A 17,772-nucleotide genomic window follows, 5' to 3' on the forward strand; every position below is an offset into this window, starting at 1 on the left:
GCTGACAGGCCTGGAGTTGCCAGGGTCCTGCTTGCAGCCCTTTTTGTGGATTGGGGTGACATTGGCCAACCTCCAATCATCTGGGACCTCCCCAGAGAGCCAGGACTGTTGGAAGATGATGGAGAGTGGCTTAGCAAGCTCTTCTGCCAGCTTCCTCATCACCCTGGGATGGATCCCATCTGGTCCCATAGACTTGTTAGGATCCAGCTGGCTCAGTAAGTCAGTCACTATTTCCTCCTGGAATACAGGGGGGCTATTCAGCTCCCTCTCTCTGTCTACCAGCTCCAGAGGCCAGTTGTCTTGAGGGCCACCTGTCTTACTGGTGAAAACTGAGGCAAAGTAGGTGTTAAGTACCTCAGCCTTCTCCTCATCTTCCTTAACTATATTTCCCTCCAAGTCCAACAGAGAATGGAGGGTTTCCTTGCCCCTCCTTTTGTTATTAATGTATTTATAAAAGGACTTTTTGTTGTCCCTAACTGAAATAGCCAAATTTACTTCAAATTCCACTTTTCTTTCCCTATTTTTTTTCCTGCATGACCCAGCTCTATCTGTAAGTTCTTCATAAGTAGCCAGCCCTTTTTTCCATAGTCTGTAAACTTTCTTTTTATCCCTGATTTCTTTTAGAATCCCCCTATTTAACCAAGCCGGCCGTCTTCCCCTCTGACTGGCCTTTGGGCACACTGGGACAGCCTGTTGTTGTGCACTCAAAATGTCCTTCTTAAAACATGTCCATCCCTCCTGGACCCCCTTACCTTTAAGGGTTGTTTCCCAGGGTATGCCCTGAATCAGTTTTTTGAATAGGCCAAAATCTGCTCTCTGGAAGTCCAGAGTAGAGGTTTTAATGATGGTTCTCCTTGCATCTCTGAGGACTGAAAATTCTATTATTTCATGGTCGCTGTGCCCCAGGTGGCCTCCAACCACTACATCATCCACCAGCCCCTCTCTGTTTGTAAACAGTAGGTCTAGCAGGCCCTTACCCCTGGTAGGCTCATTTACCAGTTGATGAAGGAAATTGTCCTCTATACACTCCAGGAACCTCCTTGACTGCCTCTTCTCTGCAGTATGAAGCTCCCAGCAGATATTTGACAGGTTAAAGTCACCCACAAGAACAAGGGCTGGAGATTTTGAGACATCTGCCAGCTGCTTGTAGAATAATTCATCTCCTTCACCATCCTGGTTGGGCAGTCTGTAACAGACACCCACAAGGGTGTCAGCCTTGTTGGCCTTGCCCCTGATTCTGGCCCACAGGCACTCAACCTTGTCACTGCTGACCTCAACTTCAACAGAGTCAAGAGACTCTCTAACATATAAAGCCACCCCTCCACCTCTCCTTCCCTGCCTGTCCTTTCTGAAGAGCTTGTAGCCTCCCATAGCAGCACTCCAGTCATGTGAGTCATCCCACCACGTTTCTGTGACAGCAACTATGTCACAGTTTTCCTGTTGCACTGTGGCTTCCAGCTCCTCTTGTTTGTTTCCCACACTGTGTGCATTGGTGCACATGCACTTCAGCTGGGCCATTGATTTCATTCTCAACTCGGGCTCTATGCCCTTAGGCCTGTCTCTGGAGAGCCCAGTTGCTGGTGAATTCACTGGAGGTCAGCGAGGGTTAGAGAAGATTTCTTCCTGAAGACAATATTGTCATTTAAAACAAAACCAGCAGAGATTTTACCCAGATAAGTCCCTTTGCCTGCCACTCTTTCAGCCTCTTGAGCATCATTCCCCAAGGCCAAATTCCATGATCAGCCTCTTTTCTGGCTCAGAGCAGTCACACACACAGTGGGGACTCAGGCACTGGGCTGCAATTTGTCTTGGGAACTGCTCCAAGGAAAGCTGAGCTAAATACTTGGAATTTTAGCTGTGCTTGGGATTGAATTATCCCACCAACGTGTAAATTTTTAACAAGAAACTTTACAGGAGAAAAGAAGTAGTTAAGGACCACTTAAATGGAACACTGAAAAGTGTTCAACTGGAAAAAGTAGATAAGAACCACTTAAAAGAAACACTGAAAAGTGTTCAACTGGTCTTTTACAATCCTAAACTTATGAAGCACATGTGAATACTGATTTATAAAAGTACATTTGTTACTCAAATATTTTTATCCATCTGAAATGATACACAACATAATGATATTACAATTATTGTATTTTTATCAGGCAGCTTATTCCTTCCCCCATGTGTGATGGAGCAGTTCTGACACAGTACAGCCTCTTTCCCAGCCCAGATACCAAAAATTACTTTAAATAGACAAAAAATAGCAAGTGCACTTTTTTTCTTTGCATGAATAATCAGTCTGGCAGAAACTGCTGGAAGTATGAATGAGAGTGTGTACTAGTTTAAAAAAAAGAACATGAAAAGAGAAAAACACTAATCCTACAGTTTAAAGCATGAAACCTTCTCCCTGCTCACTACTTGGCCTGAAAGCATCCTGCTGACTGCCAGAAAGGACTGGAGAATGTAAATGAGTTGAGATGTCTGTGGGAGAGCAGCTCTGGGAGCCACAGGAGATGCAGAAGGACCAAGGTGACCTTTCAGACAGGTAAACAAGCTGAGTAACCTCAAGTGATACCCCACAGATGTGCCCTGAGAAGCAGGAACTAAACCAATAATTTAACTTCTGTTTGAAACTGAATCAGGTTTAACTCACAAAACAGTGCCTTGATTATACCCCAGTTGCTGCAACACATCCCAGTGCCCTAATGAGGGGAGCAGGAGCTGAGCTCCTTGCTGGAGGCACTGCTGCCAGTCACCACCCCAAATTCCACAGCCCTGATGCCATCACAGCTGCTGACAGCACAAAGGCATCATTCCTCATCTCACCCCCTGGCTTTTGCTTTTCTTCAAGATGTGACCCTCAAAGATGAAGTTCTTTACAGTGAAAGCTGGAGCTGAGCACACACAGGCTGGAGCCCGAGAGCTTGTTGGTGTCTGTGTCAAACTTCCTCCTGTGCCGACAAACAGATTAAACCAAAGCACAAGAACGTTGGAATTTCAAGTATCAGCCAGACTATACACACAGTGCTTTTTCTTACATACAGTGATTCCTCTAATAAAATACAGAAACCACCTTCCTGTTGCTTGCCTTGCCACAGCTGGAGGAGGAAAAAAGGGGTTTCTGCTGTATTCCCAGTTTTCCACAGTAAACATGTAATCTTACACTCTCAAGCAGAAAAGACTGAATTAAAGGAGGAAATCTTTTTCAATTAGGCAAAACACACAAAAATATTTCACTTCATGAAAACTTGTGCCTTTCCCATTGAAGAAAAAGGGAATATTTACAAACTGCAATAAAATACAGTGCTCTTCACACCAGTGAACTCTCAGAGCAGTGAGATATCCCCAAAGAATCCTCTTGGAGCTGACGTGGAGGGAGTGGTGCAGCAGGACAAGCACAAAATAAGCCTCGTAATCACTTCTAAAAGTGATTAGAGCACCAGAATAGGAGCATGGGGAGGTGTAATCAGCAGGGAACATCACCACACAAACACTGCCCAGGCATGCAGGGATGGAAAGCCAAAACTCAGGGCTGAGATTGGTGAGGGATGGCAAAAGCCACGAGAAGGGCTTCTGCAGGTGCACAGGGAGAGCCAGAGACATGGGGCAACTTGGTGACACAGGACCTGCAAAGGGGTGATGCTCTCAGTGCCTTCTTCACCCCAGTGTCTGCTGGAAGGATCAGGCTCCCTGCCGTTCCACACCAGGAGGAAACCAAAGCAGGGACCACTGGCACGAACTGGGCACACAGAGAAGTGCTGATGGGACCACATGAGGTGCTTCAGAGTGAACACTGAGAAAGCAGGTCAGAGCCAGCACCAGGCTGCTCTCTGCCATGGGAAAAGCACAGCAGCCTGGTGAGGTCCCCACGACAGGAGAAAAGGCAAAGGTCACACCTGTCCTCAAAGAGCAGAAGAGGAAAGGCTGCAGAACAAACACTCCTGGAAATCACTTTGAGCTACAAAGGGTGACTGAAACCAGCCAGGATGGACAGACTTGATTTGGGCTTGGTAAGTCTAACCCAAGTCCCTTCCATGAGGAGTTGAGTGGCTCTGACATGGTGAGGCCAGTGCCATGGTGCTCTCTTTTTACCTTTAACAAGGTCCTTAACAAGTTCTGTGTAGCATCCTTGGAAGGTTTGGACCAGATGGAGCTGCAGGAACATGTGGATAATAAACTGGCAGGATAACTAGTCTTTGAGAACAGTGGCCAACAATTCCCAGTCCAGCCAGCAGTAAATGACCAGTGCCATTCCTCAGGGGTCACTCAGAGAAGGACACTGTGCAGAGGTGGCACTGCTGCCCTGGACAATACAGGGAACACTCACAGCTTCAGAGACAACACCAAACTTGAGGAACTGTCCAACATCACATTCCACCCAGAGGGACCTCAGCACACCAGAAGAAGGGGCTGACACAACCCCAGAGCTCACAAGGGTGACCATGAGTCCTGCACTCTGGGCAGGATAAGCTGATGCCCCAGCATGGATGGGATGGCTCAGCAGGGCAGGCCCTGTGGCTCCTGGGGGACATCTGGACAGGAGTCAGTACCTCCCCATGAAGAGGAGGGCTGGCCACATCCCAGCTACACTGGCAGGATCACAGACTGGCAGGACCTGGTTGTCTCCCCTCCTCAGCTCTCTGGGGTGCATTTGCAGCCCAGTGCAGCTCTGGGAGCCCCAGAGCAGGAGAGGGATCCTACAGGCTGACACAACCCAGGACTGGGATCACCACACCAGGGAGGAAAAGTCCCTGCAGGAACTGGGTGTCTTCATTGGAGAAGGTGAAGAATGAATCTACCTGAAGTCTGCCACAGACCAAAGCAGGGGCTGCAAGGAAAGCAGATCCTTCTGAGACTCCCAGAAGGACATGAGCTGATGGACACAAGCTGACAGACATGACCTGACAGACATGAGCTGCAGGAAGGAAAATTCCCAAGGATCAAGAAAAGTTCTTCCACAATGTAGGTGACTCAGCCTAAAGGACTGAGACGCTGTGGAATTCCCATCTCTGGAGGTTTTCAAAACACAGCTGAACAAAGCCACAAGCTCTCCTCTGAGCAGACAGATGGACCAGTTGCCATCCAGTGGTCTTTTCCAACCTACACAGTGTTGTGATTCCATCAGTATAAAGCCAGCATGAATGACTTCTCTTCCAATGTCACACTGGTTTTAAGTCAATGCAACCCTTGCTGCCAAGAGTAAGGGTACTCTGAATTTCCATATGCATTGGAAACCCCCAAATGAGCTTCTACACATTGGTGGAAAAGAATGGGATAGAATTCCAAAACAATCTGTGTTCCCCATTAAACAAGTTTACTCCTGAAATTGCAGAATGTGTCAATAATAAAGTGAGAAAGATATTTCTGCACAAGCAGAAAACATCAGGATCTCTTTTTGTCTTTACATATGCTGCAGACCGACTGAATTGGACCCTGAACTCCCTTCTCATAAAGACTTTTTGGGAGGAGTTGTTGGGATTCAGCCCTCACTTCACCACTCAGCATCTGCAGAGCAGTGTGATGCTTCCCAGGCAAACACTGCTCCTCACTTAAATGGGTAACAAGCAGTGCCACAGATTCTCAAAGTCAAATAAAAGTCAAAGTTTTACAATGGTAAGCTCCTGATTCATCAGCTCAGAAGCAAATCTACCCACTAATACAGGAAATGCTTCATTAGAGTGGGTGAGGGGTGACTTGTGTTGGCAGGAGAATGATGAGGGAGCAGCTGGACTGGCTTGTCCCCTCACTGTCCCTCACCCCTGTGACAGAGGCTGTGGGCAGCTGTGCAGCAGTGGCAGGGTGGCATGGGCATTCCCTCCTGGGCACAGGTGCCCTGCATACACCTGTAACCTGCAGCCAGCAGCAAGCTCAGGGAGAAAGGCAGGGTAGTGGCTGACAGCAGCAACCAGAGCCCCAGAAAAATGCTCAGAAAAATAGGTCAGAGCCTTCAGGAGCACACAAGGACCCTGCTGAATCCCATAATAATCCAAATATAGATTGTGTCCCTCAAATAGCTCAATAAAATACCCTGAAAATGTGAACACAGAAGTTAGTTATTGCCTTTATCCATCCAAACTTATTTCCTGCTTACTGAAAGAGCAAAAAGCTCGTGGCTGGCAGTTCAATTCTTGGAAAGAACCCTGCTGTCTATCAGAGAACTGCCTTTTAAACAATAAAGATATATCCATATTGATACATGTGTATAAAGTCCACATCAGACATTCCCACACAGATGTGATATCTCTGTAGTCTTTGCTCCAGTTGTCTCTGGAAACAAATATTCTGTTTAAATGAGCACATTTAGGTACTCCCAGAAGCCTCACCAAGGCAACAGGGAGCTCTCCCAGGACTGCAAACCTTCCAAAGGGCCTCAGAAAGTCATGACAACCCTCCTTCAAGCCCCACAGCAGCACATTTAGGTGGGTCATTAATCAATGCAATGGGTTCCAATGCCAGGAGGAGGCACCTGCTGTAATGCACCAAAGCACAGAGCTGCTCCAAAGCCTTCAATAATGGCACTGTCCAACCAACCCTGCACAGGTGCCAGCTGGGAGTGGGCTAAGATACCAAAGGCAACACCACAGTGTGAATGATCTCTAATGGGATTGGGCTATTTTTCAGTTTTATCTAGTCACTATCTCAAATACAGACACAAACTGCAACTACTGAATCTGTGCAGATTTACAGGAAATTTTTCAGCTGCTCTGGCTCACTTCAGCTTTACTTTGTCCCTCTTTGTCTCTCCTCATCCCAGCCCTGCAAAGTTGCCAGTCATAACCTGCTAGAATAGAAATTACATTAAAAGAAAATTCAAAGCACAGCTCAGATTTCCAAGGCTCACCTGCCATGTGCTCCCCTGCTGGATCTGTGCCCCCATTCTGGGCCTCTCTGCAGACAGGCTGTGCATCTGGAAAGGTTCTAAAAGAAAATAAAACCATTAAAACCTTCTCCAGGAGCACTAGTAGCGTCCAATACAATCAGCATACAATATTTTGAAGTGGAAACAAAACCACATCTTGTAAGCCCCTGGAAATGCAAAGAGGTGAAAAGAGAAAGCTCAGAGATACCAAGAACATTTGGGGTCTACTAAACTCCACTAAGGCCCAGTTAAACAGGGAAATGCCTTCTCTCTAAGGTTGATATTCTTTATTTCAACTTGTGGTTTCAACATCAGGGACTTCACCAGTTGGAGGCACTAACTCTGAACACTACAGGTAGGAAGGGTATTGATGTTCACTCTGCCCATCCTGGCACTGCACTGATGCCACAGCACCCTGGAAGGGGTCGCTGTTGGTGTCTGTTGATGCTCTGAGGTCAGGAAGCTTTTTGGATGCTTTTTTAAAGCTAGAAAGAGAAGGAAGTTTAGTTACTAATCATAATAATAATAATGAAGTTTCTCAATAACATTCACTTTTCTTGGCTTAAAGTAAACAGATCAAGTTTAAAGCAGAAACAAATTCCAACCCAAAAAGTCTGGGACAGACTAAAGGGAATTACATGTGCAAAATCTCTAAACAATAACTAAGCATTTAGAAATGTCTGACTGCATACAGCAATGCACTGCAGAATATTCGTTAATTCATTTTTCAATTGAGTTCATTTCACAGACCAAGTGGTGGGAAACAGCAGCCTTTAGAAGCCAAGAACAAGTCAGAATTGCCTTCATTCCTCTCGACAGAAGAGTCCTGAGTGAAGCTCAGAAAGTCCTTCCCCTCCACAGTACAATAAATTCACTCAAAATGTAGGAAAAGAAAGTTGAAATGATGCCCTTCCCAGCTTTGAAATAAATACTTCAAAAGCAGATTTTTACCCAGCAGTGTCAGGTACAAACAGGAGGACCAAACACCACATCAGGCACTATTTCCTATCTCATATTAACAACTACACTTGTAGAATACTTGAATGGGGAACATTCTTAGAATTTATTATTGTTACTCACAATAAAATCATTGTTTAAAAATGCCTTAACCAAGCCAGGTGCCTTTTACAATAATTCAGCAGGCTCTATAACTCTTCCCCCATCAGAAGTGACTATCCCAGTTCCTTTCCTCAAGTTGATGAGAAACTGAGTAATTTAAATATAGAAGTAATTCAATATATTCAGTGCCTTCTGTTAGCTCAGCTGACAGCTTTGGCCTAATCCAAACTTCAGAGCCCAAGTCTAGGCCCACCCAGGTGAACCCAAAACAAAGGTAAACCTGTGTCTGGCATGGGATGGTGACAACGAGTGGGATTGCAAAGGGAGAGGGAAAGAGCAATAAGTCATATTTGGGAATAAAATGAAACCCAACCATCTGAAATACCTTCAAAACATGTTTTGTCTGCCATGTGAAAACACTCAATAGTTCTGGAATATACCCTATTTTAAAGAAAAACTATGTTTGATATTTAGAAATCCAGTGGAATCTTTTCCTTTAAATATCTCCTGAACAATAAAGCTTTAAAAATTTTTATTATTGTACAAAACAAATAAAACAAAGTCTAAAGATAATTGAATATTACTTTTGAGGAAAAAAAAAGGCAAAAAGCCTTCAGTAGAAAAGAGCTCTGTAGTGATGCACCAGAAGAGCCTCCTTTGAGGCTACTCAAAACTTTAATAAACATCATTAATGACTTTTCCCAGATTAATCCCTCCTTACTTTGCTTTAGTCTCAGCTGTTATAGGATACTCGTTCAGTTTATATTTTGTTGCTTTTATAGAAAAATAACCAACCAACAAGCCTGAATTTCTGGACTTTCTGGTAATGCTTCCATGAGCAAAAGTCGAACGAGCAGCTCTATACACCCAGTTTGTGAGTGTTGCTGCTGCAAACAGTGGAGTTGGAACCTCCTTCCATGGATTAAGGAGTCCATTTGAGAGTGGGGTTTCGGGTTTTTTGCCCCAAAAGTACAATTAAGAAATTTCTCTTCCAACAACAATTTCAGTGTGTATTCAGAAATCCCCTCCCTTCTGAGCGAAAGTGTTTTTGACGTCTTTCCTTCTACCTTCTGTTACGAGTTATTCCTTTCAAAATGAAGGGAAGCCTCAGGAATGGTTCTGTTGTCTGGAACTGCTCAAGGAAGACTGAACTGAACAGAATTCAAAGATTCTGCCTGACCAAGGGCTCACTGAGCACTCTGCAGCCAGGAGGGGATGCACTGCAGAGGGCTGGGATGGCTCAGCACAGCCAGAATGCTCTGGAAACCTGCACTTGGGCTCCTAAAGATTTTATTACCACCAAGGTTCTGCATTGTGCTGGTTTAAAGGTAAACCAGCAGTAGAAATGAACCCAACACAAAAGAGATTAAAAATCAGAGTTACAATTTAATAAAAATATTACAATAAATACAATGGCACAAAGAGAAATTGGGTTTAACTCACAAAACCCAGAAGTAGAACCCAGCCCCCAGGACACAAACACAATGGGGTTTGGTGGCCCCTGTGCTGAGCCCCACGTGGTTCCCCCAAGTCCAAAGTAAAAGGAAGGGAAAAACCTGTTGGTGCAGATGATGTCACAGTCTGGTCGAGAGTGGTGGTCTCCTCCTGTCCAGGTTCTGCTTCTCCTCTGGATCCAACGAGTGGTTCCCCAAGTCCCAAACCCCAAGATTCTCTCCCCTCAGGTGCAGGTGGGAGCCCCCAGTGCCTCCCCCAGGGCAGGGAGTTCCACACTGGGGGATCTGACTCTGGCAGTCATGGGGGATTTTGGAATTGTTGCTGGCCCATGAGTAGACATGACCCCTCAGGTGGGTGTGGAGGTGCCAAGGACTCCCCAGAGGGAAGTTCTCCCAGCTCCTCTCCCAGGTTTCTTTCCCAGCCAGCTCCCAGCCTGAGGGGTCAGGTGTGCCCTGGGCAGCTGCTGCCAATGGTCCATTGTTAACAGTTCCTGGGAAATGGCAGAGAGGGTGGAGAATGCACAGCTTTGGTCACACCCACACAGTGATAAACTGGTCTCACCTGCTGAACTGGGACATGCATAAGTTGTTCAGTGTTAGTGTGCAGGGGTGAGCATCTTCCAAAATCCAATAACTACTTGAAAAGTGGATTTTCCACATCTGATTTTTGCATTGAAAGTCTACAATTCCAAAATCAACACGCAAAAAGCTGCACAAACCGCACACAGAGAGGATTTAAGAGAAGAGGTCACTTGAACAAGTCAGTTAGAACAAGCTGAGATCATGTTACCAACCCTTGAGCAGCTGGAACTAAACAAAGCCTATTTCTATGTAACTCCATTGGCAGGAGGTGGGTTTTCAAGCAGAGCATCTCCTGCTGTAATTTGGGGTTTAATTCCAAGGCACCACTCTGGCAAACATGTCCTCACCTCTGCCTCGATTGTGCACAACAATTACTGTTTTTATCAAGTGTATTTGATAGCAACCAATTAATACACTATCATTTCTTATTCTAACTAAATGTACTAAAAGCCACAGGTGAATCTCTGCACTTTTATCATTGTAAAATGCAGTGCTCTTCTGCTAATGACACCCCAGCAAACTGCTTGTTCTGTGACCACAGTGACGCTCAGTGATTAATGGCACTGCTTACTGAGATACTGATTTCCACAGGGGTTTTTGATTGTTTTAAGGGAATTTGGAATTAGCCTTTTCCTTCCACGGGCTCTGTGTTTCCTTTTCTGGGAATTAGAATTTCTCCTTACATCTCATACTCCAGGTCAAGTACAGTGAGATATTTGCTGCCCTCTAAATTCTTTCCTCATAGTAAAATCTTGTGAAAATATTAACACTAAAAGAGAGAACCTATGAAGTCAGTCTTTAATGTGATAATAAACTGATGTTTTTTATGGATAAAATGTTTTACAGAGGTTCTCACTTGAATAAGCCTTGCAGGATGCACTGCTCATGGTTGTCCTGTATAATCAAGTTACAATCTTTTCTCCCAAATTCAAAAACTACAAAATTTGTGTTCTAGGGGATGATACGTTTTGGCCTTGATTGTGGAGTCATTTCCAGTATCATGAACTGAATCAAGAGAATATGAACACTGTTAAGCACCACTCATGTTATGAGATTTGAGGGGAAGCTCTTCATTAAACAGATTATGTGTAATGGCAAATAAAAAGACAGCTCAGATTCTTTTTGTATTCCTACTCCTTATCACTATTGTTCAACTCCTGTAACTTTGTCAATGTTTTCACCAGCTCTTATTAAAATTTTAAGAAATAAACCAGCTGCCCTTAAACTTGCAAAACCAAGCCATTTATCAAATAACTTTTTATGTAAATTGCTAATATATTATCCAGGACAATGGATTCCTTTAGAGTTCAGGGTAGTTACTCACAACCCTTTACACACATATAGCAAGTCAAAGGACTTCTAAGCCTGGAAATCCCATTCACAGCTGCTCACAAAGACGACTTCAAATATTTTTTGCAATTAAACCAGTCAGTAGCTCAGACTAAGCACTCACCCAGGAGCCACACTCAGCTTCCAGAGCACTGCCTGGACTGGGGATGCAGATACCATCTCCTCCTCCCTCTCCTGGTATTTCCCTGCAGAGCCTTCTCCCATTACACAGCTTCTCCACTCCCACCCTGCTCCTGGATACTGCTGTACCACATGGGTGAGCTCATCAAGTCGTGCAAACACCTTAATTCATTAATTATCTTTATTCTGGTTTGATGGATGAGAAATATTCCCTGTTGAAGACACTGCGTCCATAATGTACATTATCAGACAAGCTGAGGTATATGAGATGCCCAGTTTTAGAAGGACAGTATGTTCAAGGTGCATGGCTCTGGCTGTGCTCAGCCATGTCACTGCACCTCAGCTCCCCTTAACTTCCAAAGCTTTCATTACAAAACAACTGCAGGACTTTGGTGCTTTTGTCTCTTCAAAATAAATGACTGCAGATTGTCTGCAACAGGAACATCTCCAACAACGAGGAGGTGTTCAGGCCCAGAGTCTGCTGAGTGCCCAGAATTTCCCTGACCCTTACAGGCCTTCTCCAAGGAGCAATCCCCTTTAGCTGCAGTGGCCATTACTTCATATCCCTCACCACACAGACTGCACCTCATAATTAAACTCCTTTCTCTGCTTGCCATGCCCAAGGAAGTGTTTTGTAAGACACAGGTGTTTATTTCAGGTGTTTATCTCAGTGTGCAGATCCCCATTTGCACAAGTACATTCTTCCTCAAACACTTTTGTTGAAGTGGCTTTCCAAGCTATTCATCTTATTTAATACACAAAAAACAGGCTGAAGTGGAAATTATGCATTTTCCCAAGACAGAACTTTTCAATGCATTTTGTTTTAATCTTTCACTGTTGGCTTCTCCTGAGGATGACCTGGTGAATTCTTTTTCCAAAATTCCACAGCTTGGTTGTTTGATTAAGTAATCCACAATAAAGAGGATGATAAAACATCCTTCTTCCATTCAGTGTCCATCTTGGGTTGTTCCACTGTTGGTGACAAGTGCCTTCAGTGTTTATCTCTGTTCCAACAATGAGAATTTTTTTCCTCTCTGAGCTTTTTTTGCAGCTTCTCCAGGCCAGCCCAGCTCCATCCATTCCACCAGCTTTGCTCCACCCCAGAGCTGCTCTGGGAGTGTGTTTGGGGTCCACATCTGCACATTGTTAGGAATTTTGCATTAGCTGTTGCACATTTTCAACAGCTCATTGTGGCATTTGAATTCAAGATGTATTAAGTATTCACCTGACAACTCTTCTGGCAGCAAAAAGCAATGGCTTGAATTACCTGTGGATACCTCTGAACACTGTAGTGCTTCTGGCACTTTGCCTAGAAACTTCAGAAACTGAATTTCTTCATCTGGATCCCATGCATGAGAACCCCCTTCCCAATAAAGTCAATAAAGGCGATAAAGTCACTCTGACTTGAGCAGCCTCACAGCTCTGACAGCTCAGCAGAAGTCTGTGACCAACACAGACACAGCCAAGGAAATCCTGCACCTCTGACTCTGAGGAGCTCTCAGGTGGGACCTGAGACAGGCTGGAGATGCCTCCTCATTGTTTACAGCATAAGGGGAAAACCCCAGAGCAATGACACACCACAGCAGTTCTTTAAACCCTCATTTTCCATGACATTTAAAATTCTTCCTATAATAAAGGACTAGAGTAGAGAACCACAGGAGGCCCTCGTGGTCCTTCACAGGACATTGCTGTCTATTAATGGCTGGTCATCTTATTTACTAATTACTCCTCTGTTCAAAGAAGGGCAATATTGTAATTCACTCCTTATTAATTCTATTTAAAATCTCCCTTTGCCCTCGAAGAACAGGTTAGATTTAGCTGCTAATTGTTTCTCCTGCCCTCATGAGACTGAAAAAGGGGGCAAGGATCAGGCCAGATATGTTCCTACTCCTGCAAAAAGCTGAGCCCACGATGCTTTCCACAGTGCCCAGGAAGCCAGTCTGGCTCAAACTATTCAGACAACTTCTCTCCCAAAGGTACATCTAAAAGCCAAATGCTTAATAAAGAACAAAGTAGGAGAGAGAGAAAGCAGCTTTTTCAGACCTCTTACCATATAACACAGTGGGCACACACCTTCTAGTAGATGATCTTTGCTTGCAAAAACTAGAACTAAAATATTTTTTCCCCTGTTAAGAATAAAGATGTTTGCTTGGAAAAACTAGAACTAAAAGATTTTTTTTCCTGTTAAGAATAAATACCCTCAAAAATCAGGTCAGTTATTTTGGTGCCAGACCAGTCTCAGAGAGAGCTGGGAACTCTGGGGCTGAATGGGAAGAAATGAACAATGACCCAGCCTTTTCTATCCCCCAGAAAGGCCCTATTCAGAGTTGGGAGTGTGCTAAAACCCTTCCCTGACCTTGGGATGGATTTTCTGGCTCTGTTCTACCCTACCCAGCAAACCCCAGACCTGGAGGGGAAACCTTCCCTCGCTGCTCTGGCTGGCTGTGTGCAGGGAAAGCAGCAAAGGGAGGTCACACAGAGCTCATTATTTCATCTCTCCCTCAGTTTTTAGGTCACACATTCATTTTCAGCCTCATAAAAGGTCTTTTTTAACTCTTTCCAGTTTGCTGGGTTCTTATTCTCTTTGTCTAGTCCTTTCAAACCGGGGATCCTCCTTTCAGCACTGCAGAAGAGGGATCTGAGTTTGTCACCTCACTTCAAACCACACCAGGTAATAACCAACACTGTTTAACAGGACAACATGCCCTGACTTCCTCAAAAAGATAACACAGGCGTTGAATACATCAAAACTATTTGGAGTTCTGGTGTCAGTGAAATAACAACCCGAATGTTAAACACCTTTCTAATACAGGAAGTTGAAACTTCCTGTTCACAGTGAATGCACTAAAATAGAGGCATTGTTACTAATTTAGCAACCTCCCAACTTTCACAAGTCAGAGGGTACATATATCTATTCTGATCACAAGTCAAATAGTGGTTTATGACTAAACAAAGCTGGATGGATTAAACAAAACATGATGATTCCAGTAGTAACTGCATTAGGATTCCAGAAACAACAACAATACATTCAAAAGTTTTCAAAGATTTCTTAACTTCTTCCTGTTCCAAAAACTTTAAGGCTTTGGATTGCTCCTTATGATTCTTATCCAGGATTACAAAGCCTAGAACAGAGGAAACCATTATGATGCAAATTACCCCAACAATCCTTCACCTGAAAGGGTCAAGCAAATCTTCCAGGAGATATAATATGCAAGTTGTTGCCTAAACAAATGTGAAGTTAGATTTAGGTTAACAGAAGAGTAAGTATCATACAACAGTTCAGTCTTTGGTAATGAATCATTAGTACTCAGCAAGAGTGACAAGCTTCTAACAATCAGAATCTGTTCTATTTGTAAAACAGAACAATCAGAATATAGAACAATAAGAATTCTTGTTCTGTTTTTAAAATCAGTATTTCCAGACACTCCGGAGATGGGCAGCTTTCTCCAACAGCAGACACCATTCCAGTGGCAGCAACAGGAAGAACATTTTCCTTTTGTGCTGCCCAGGACAGAAAGCAGACAGCAGCCAGGAGGATTATTTCACACGTAAAAGGTAATATAAACATTAAAACAAACTGTTCTACAATTCAGTTCCCCACTCCTGTCTCTGAGAGAAGGGTTACCTGGCTGAGCTCTGTTGCCTTTGATGGGAAGGAGATGCTCCATCACAAGGATCCATTGTCACCTGAGGATCCCTTCCCAAGATCCAGAGGGGAAGAGACCTTCTTCCATAGCTGTGGGGAGGGTATTTTTAAAGTCCATCCAAAGGAGATTGTGTGCATTGTAAGTCATGTAGAGCAACCACCACTGAACTCCCAGAGCCTTCAGTGCTGCTCTGACCATGAGACGCACGAAGGGATGGCACAGGAGCACGGACTGTGTGGGCTTTTTCCTCCTGACTGCCTGGACCTCAGTATTTGCTGGTGTTTGAGAGTGCCTGGGATGTCACCACAGGGTAGAAAAGCCACTGACCACCAAATATTCTGACTGTCTAAAGCATTTTCAGCCACTGGGAGCCTCTGAGCCCCTGGAGCTGAACACACCTCCCAGAACTGCTGCACACAAACTGTGCCATAAAATAAACATTACACATGCCAAAAGGATACAACATGGTCCATACTGACTGATGCCATTAGATCTAACATCAAAGCAGAAGTTAGCACAGGAGAATAAAGCTATTTAGAAACAGATACACCTCACCCTGCACTAGAGACACCATGAGACAAAGTTCTTGCTGCAGTCCAAGACAAACTCAGGTTGTGAAAAACTGGTAGATTAGTTGGTTAAAATAAAACCTCAGGCTACTTTACCCATTTTCCAGGCCTCCTGAACCCCTGAGTGCCTTCCCATCCTGTGGCTGCTTCGGGAGGGCCCCTGCAGTGCCAGACATGCTGACAGACCCTGCTCACAGCTCTGGGCACAACTGTGGGGCTCAGGCATAAATAAATAAGCCTCTTGGAGCACTGAGGAAACCAACAGGAGCTGGTTATTTGTTAAAAAACAACCCCCAGTTCAAGAGGAGGAGACTGCTTGCCACAAAAGCTGCTTCTCTCTGATTTTAACATGCTCGAAATGTCGCAGTGCCTGTGAGCTGCTTACTGTTCAACTTCCCTTTTCATTCAGGTTTCTGTAATTATCCATGAGAAGAATTTTAATGAGTCCACAATGCTTTAAGATGCAAATCTTTTCTTTTGCCAGGATTTCCAACAAATTCGCTCTCAGAAGTTGAAGCAATTCTGATTTTATGAGCACTAGTTTCAAAACAGAACATTCAGGGAAACTATTTTCCTACAGAAAACACAGATTAATTACACTAGGAAATGCCTTCAAGTCAATTATACCTCTGAAGCCCAGCACTGCAACAGCCAAGCCCCTCCTCCAGCATCACATCCAGCATCATCTGGAATGATTTATTTGCTGCTACAAAGACAGCCACAAGGATTAGGAGTATCTAAGACTTGTAAATATTAACTTCATACAAAGATGTGAATTAAAATCCAGAGTATTTTGCACCATATCCAAATGTGTGATTGTAGACAATGCAATTTGAAATGAAAAGACAACTTTGCAGTGAGATTCTAAGGGGTCTATTCTCACACCAGAAACTTGTTTTGAAAACACCCAAACACAGAACAGGAGATAATTCAATGGTAAAAAAGTGTCATGTTATGCAGCAAAAATTCATTTTTGTCAGGATTGATTTAGCTCCTTCCTTTTGGGATAGTTCTCCAGACTCTGACTGTTCCAATGACTCTCTGCAGGAAGCTGCCAGGTGTCTTCCTTGGGCCTGCAGCCAAATTTGCAGTAACAATATAAACTGTTCCAAGAAAAGTGTTTGGGTTTATTCTTCTGGGCACCTAAAATGTTTTACATGCGATATGGAAGGAAAGTATTAAAGCTTGTATTTTCAGCAAACCTCAAATATGCATGACATCCATACACACTGTGTTTAGAAATAGGCTTTTTTGCTTTGTTTTTCCTATAATCTTCCTTAAACTTTCTATGGATATTTTGGCACCACCAAGGGTTCCTCAGTGACAGACACTCCACCCATAACAGGGGCAGCTGCAGGTGGTGGGGCAGAGGGGATTTACCAGGGGGAACTAGGGGAGAAGAGCTGCTTTGGGACTCTGTATCATCGGACTGGGACAGAAAACTCACCTGAGTATGACAAACCCTTCCCTGCAATTCTCAGCTGCAAGCTGTCCTGTCACTTGAACAACAGGCTCATGGACCCAAAGCTGTAAGAAACAGGTGCACACAAAACTTGCCCTTGCAGTTCTGCTGCAATCCTAGGTAGCCTTCAAGTTCCAAGCAATAAATCCTAACAGATGAGGCTGGAACTTGTGCAGAATTCCATAGGGAAGGCCTTCTCCTTGAGATGATCTCTGGGTGCTGCAGGTGACACAATGATCCCCTTCCTTTTCTCCTCTCTTGCTGGGAGTTTTCTCTGGAAGAGTTGTTGGGAGATTTTGTGGGGTTTAGGTGGTTGGAATCTGCATTATTTGGTTGGGTGACTTGGTAACTATTGTTGTTAATTTTTGGGGTTTTTTCCCCACATTTCTTTTTATATGCATTATATCATATTCTAATTGTCTTTCTTTTGTATATTACAAGAAGTTTGTACACTTGCAGCAAGCGTGGGTAGTACCCTTCTCAAATCTTCATTTGTGAAGCCTGGCCATGATAAGAAGCTTGCTGAGGTCTGGGGTTTTTCCTCCCTCCTTTTCCCTTGGTTAGGAGCAGGACACCCCCCCTCCACTCCTTTCTCTCTGTGTTGGGCAGTTGGCACTTTGCCAGCTCAACCCAACACAGGTGGGCTGCTTTTTGCAGCTACAGGACAAGATTTCTGGGC

The 17,772-nt window shown here is 44.2% G+C and overlaps 1 protein-coding gene across 4 annotated transcripts in view; it reads right to left on the reverse strand.

Moving 5' to 3' along the window:
• The window catches only part of ACSBG1 (acyl-CoA synthetase bubblegum family member 1), a 38,464-nt gene extending 22,542 nt beyond the window's left edge, over window positions 1–15,922 (reverse strand). For 2 of the 4 annotated variants that reach the window (XM_071568947.1, XM_071568946.1), the window contains exons 1-3: window positions 15,728–15,922; window positions 15,041–15,151; window positions 6,833–6,909 (exon numbers count right to left, since the gene is read on the reverse strand). In XM_071568947.1, coding sequence (XP_071425048.1) covers window positions 6,833–6,909; window positions 15,041–15,151; window positions 15,728–15,807 — 268 coding nt within the window. In that variant the 5' untranslated portion in view covers window positions 15,808–15,922. The remainder of the gene's footprint in view (window positions 1–6,832; window positions 6,910–15,040; window positions 15,152–15,727) is intronic. The other 2 variants (XM_071568949.1, XM_071568950.1) reach the window with 2 other exon arrangements.
• Between the last annotated feature and the right edge of the window lie 1,850 nt (window positions 15,923–17,772).

This window comes from Pithys albifrons, chromosome 13, assembly GCF_047495875.1.
Source record: "Pithys albifrons albifrons isolate INPA30051 chromosome 13, PitAlb_v1, whole genome shotgun sequence".
NCBI classification, from domain to species: Eukaryota; Metazoa; Chordata; class Aves; order Passeriformes; family Thamnophilidae; genus Pithys; species Pithys albifrons.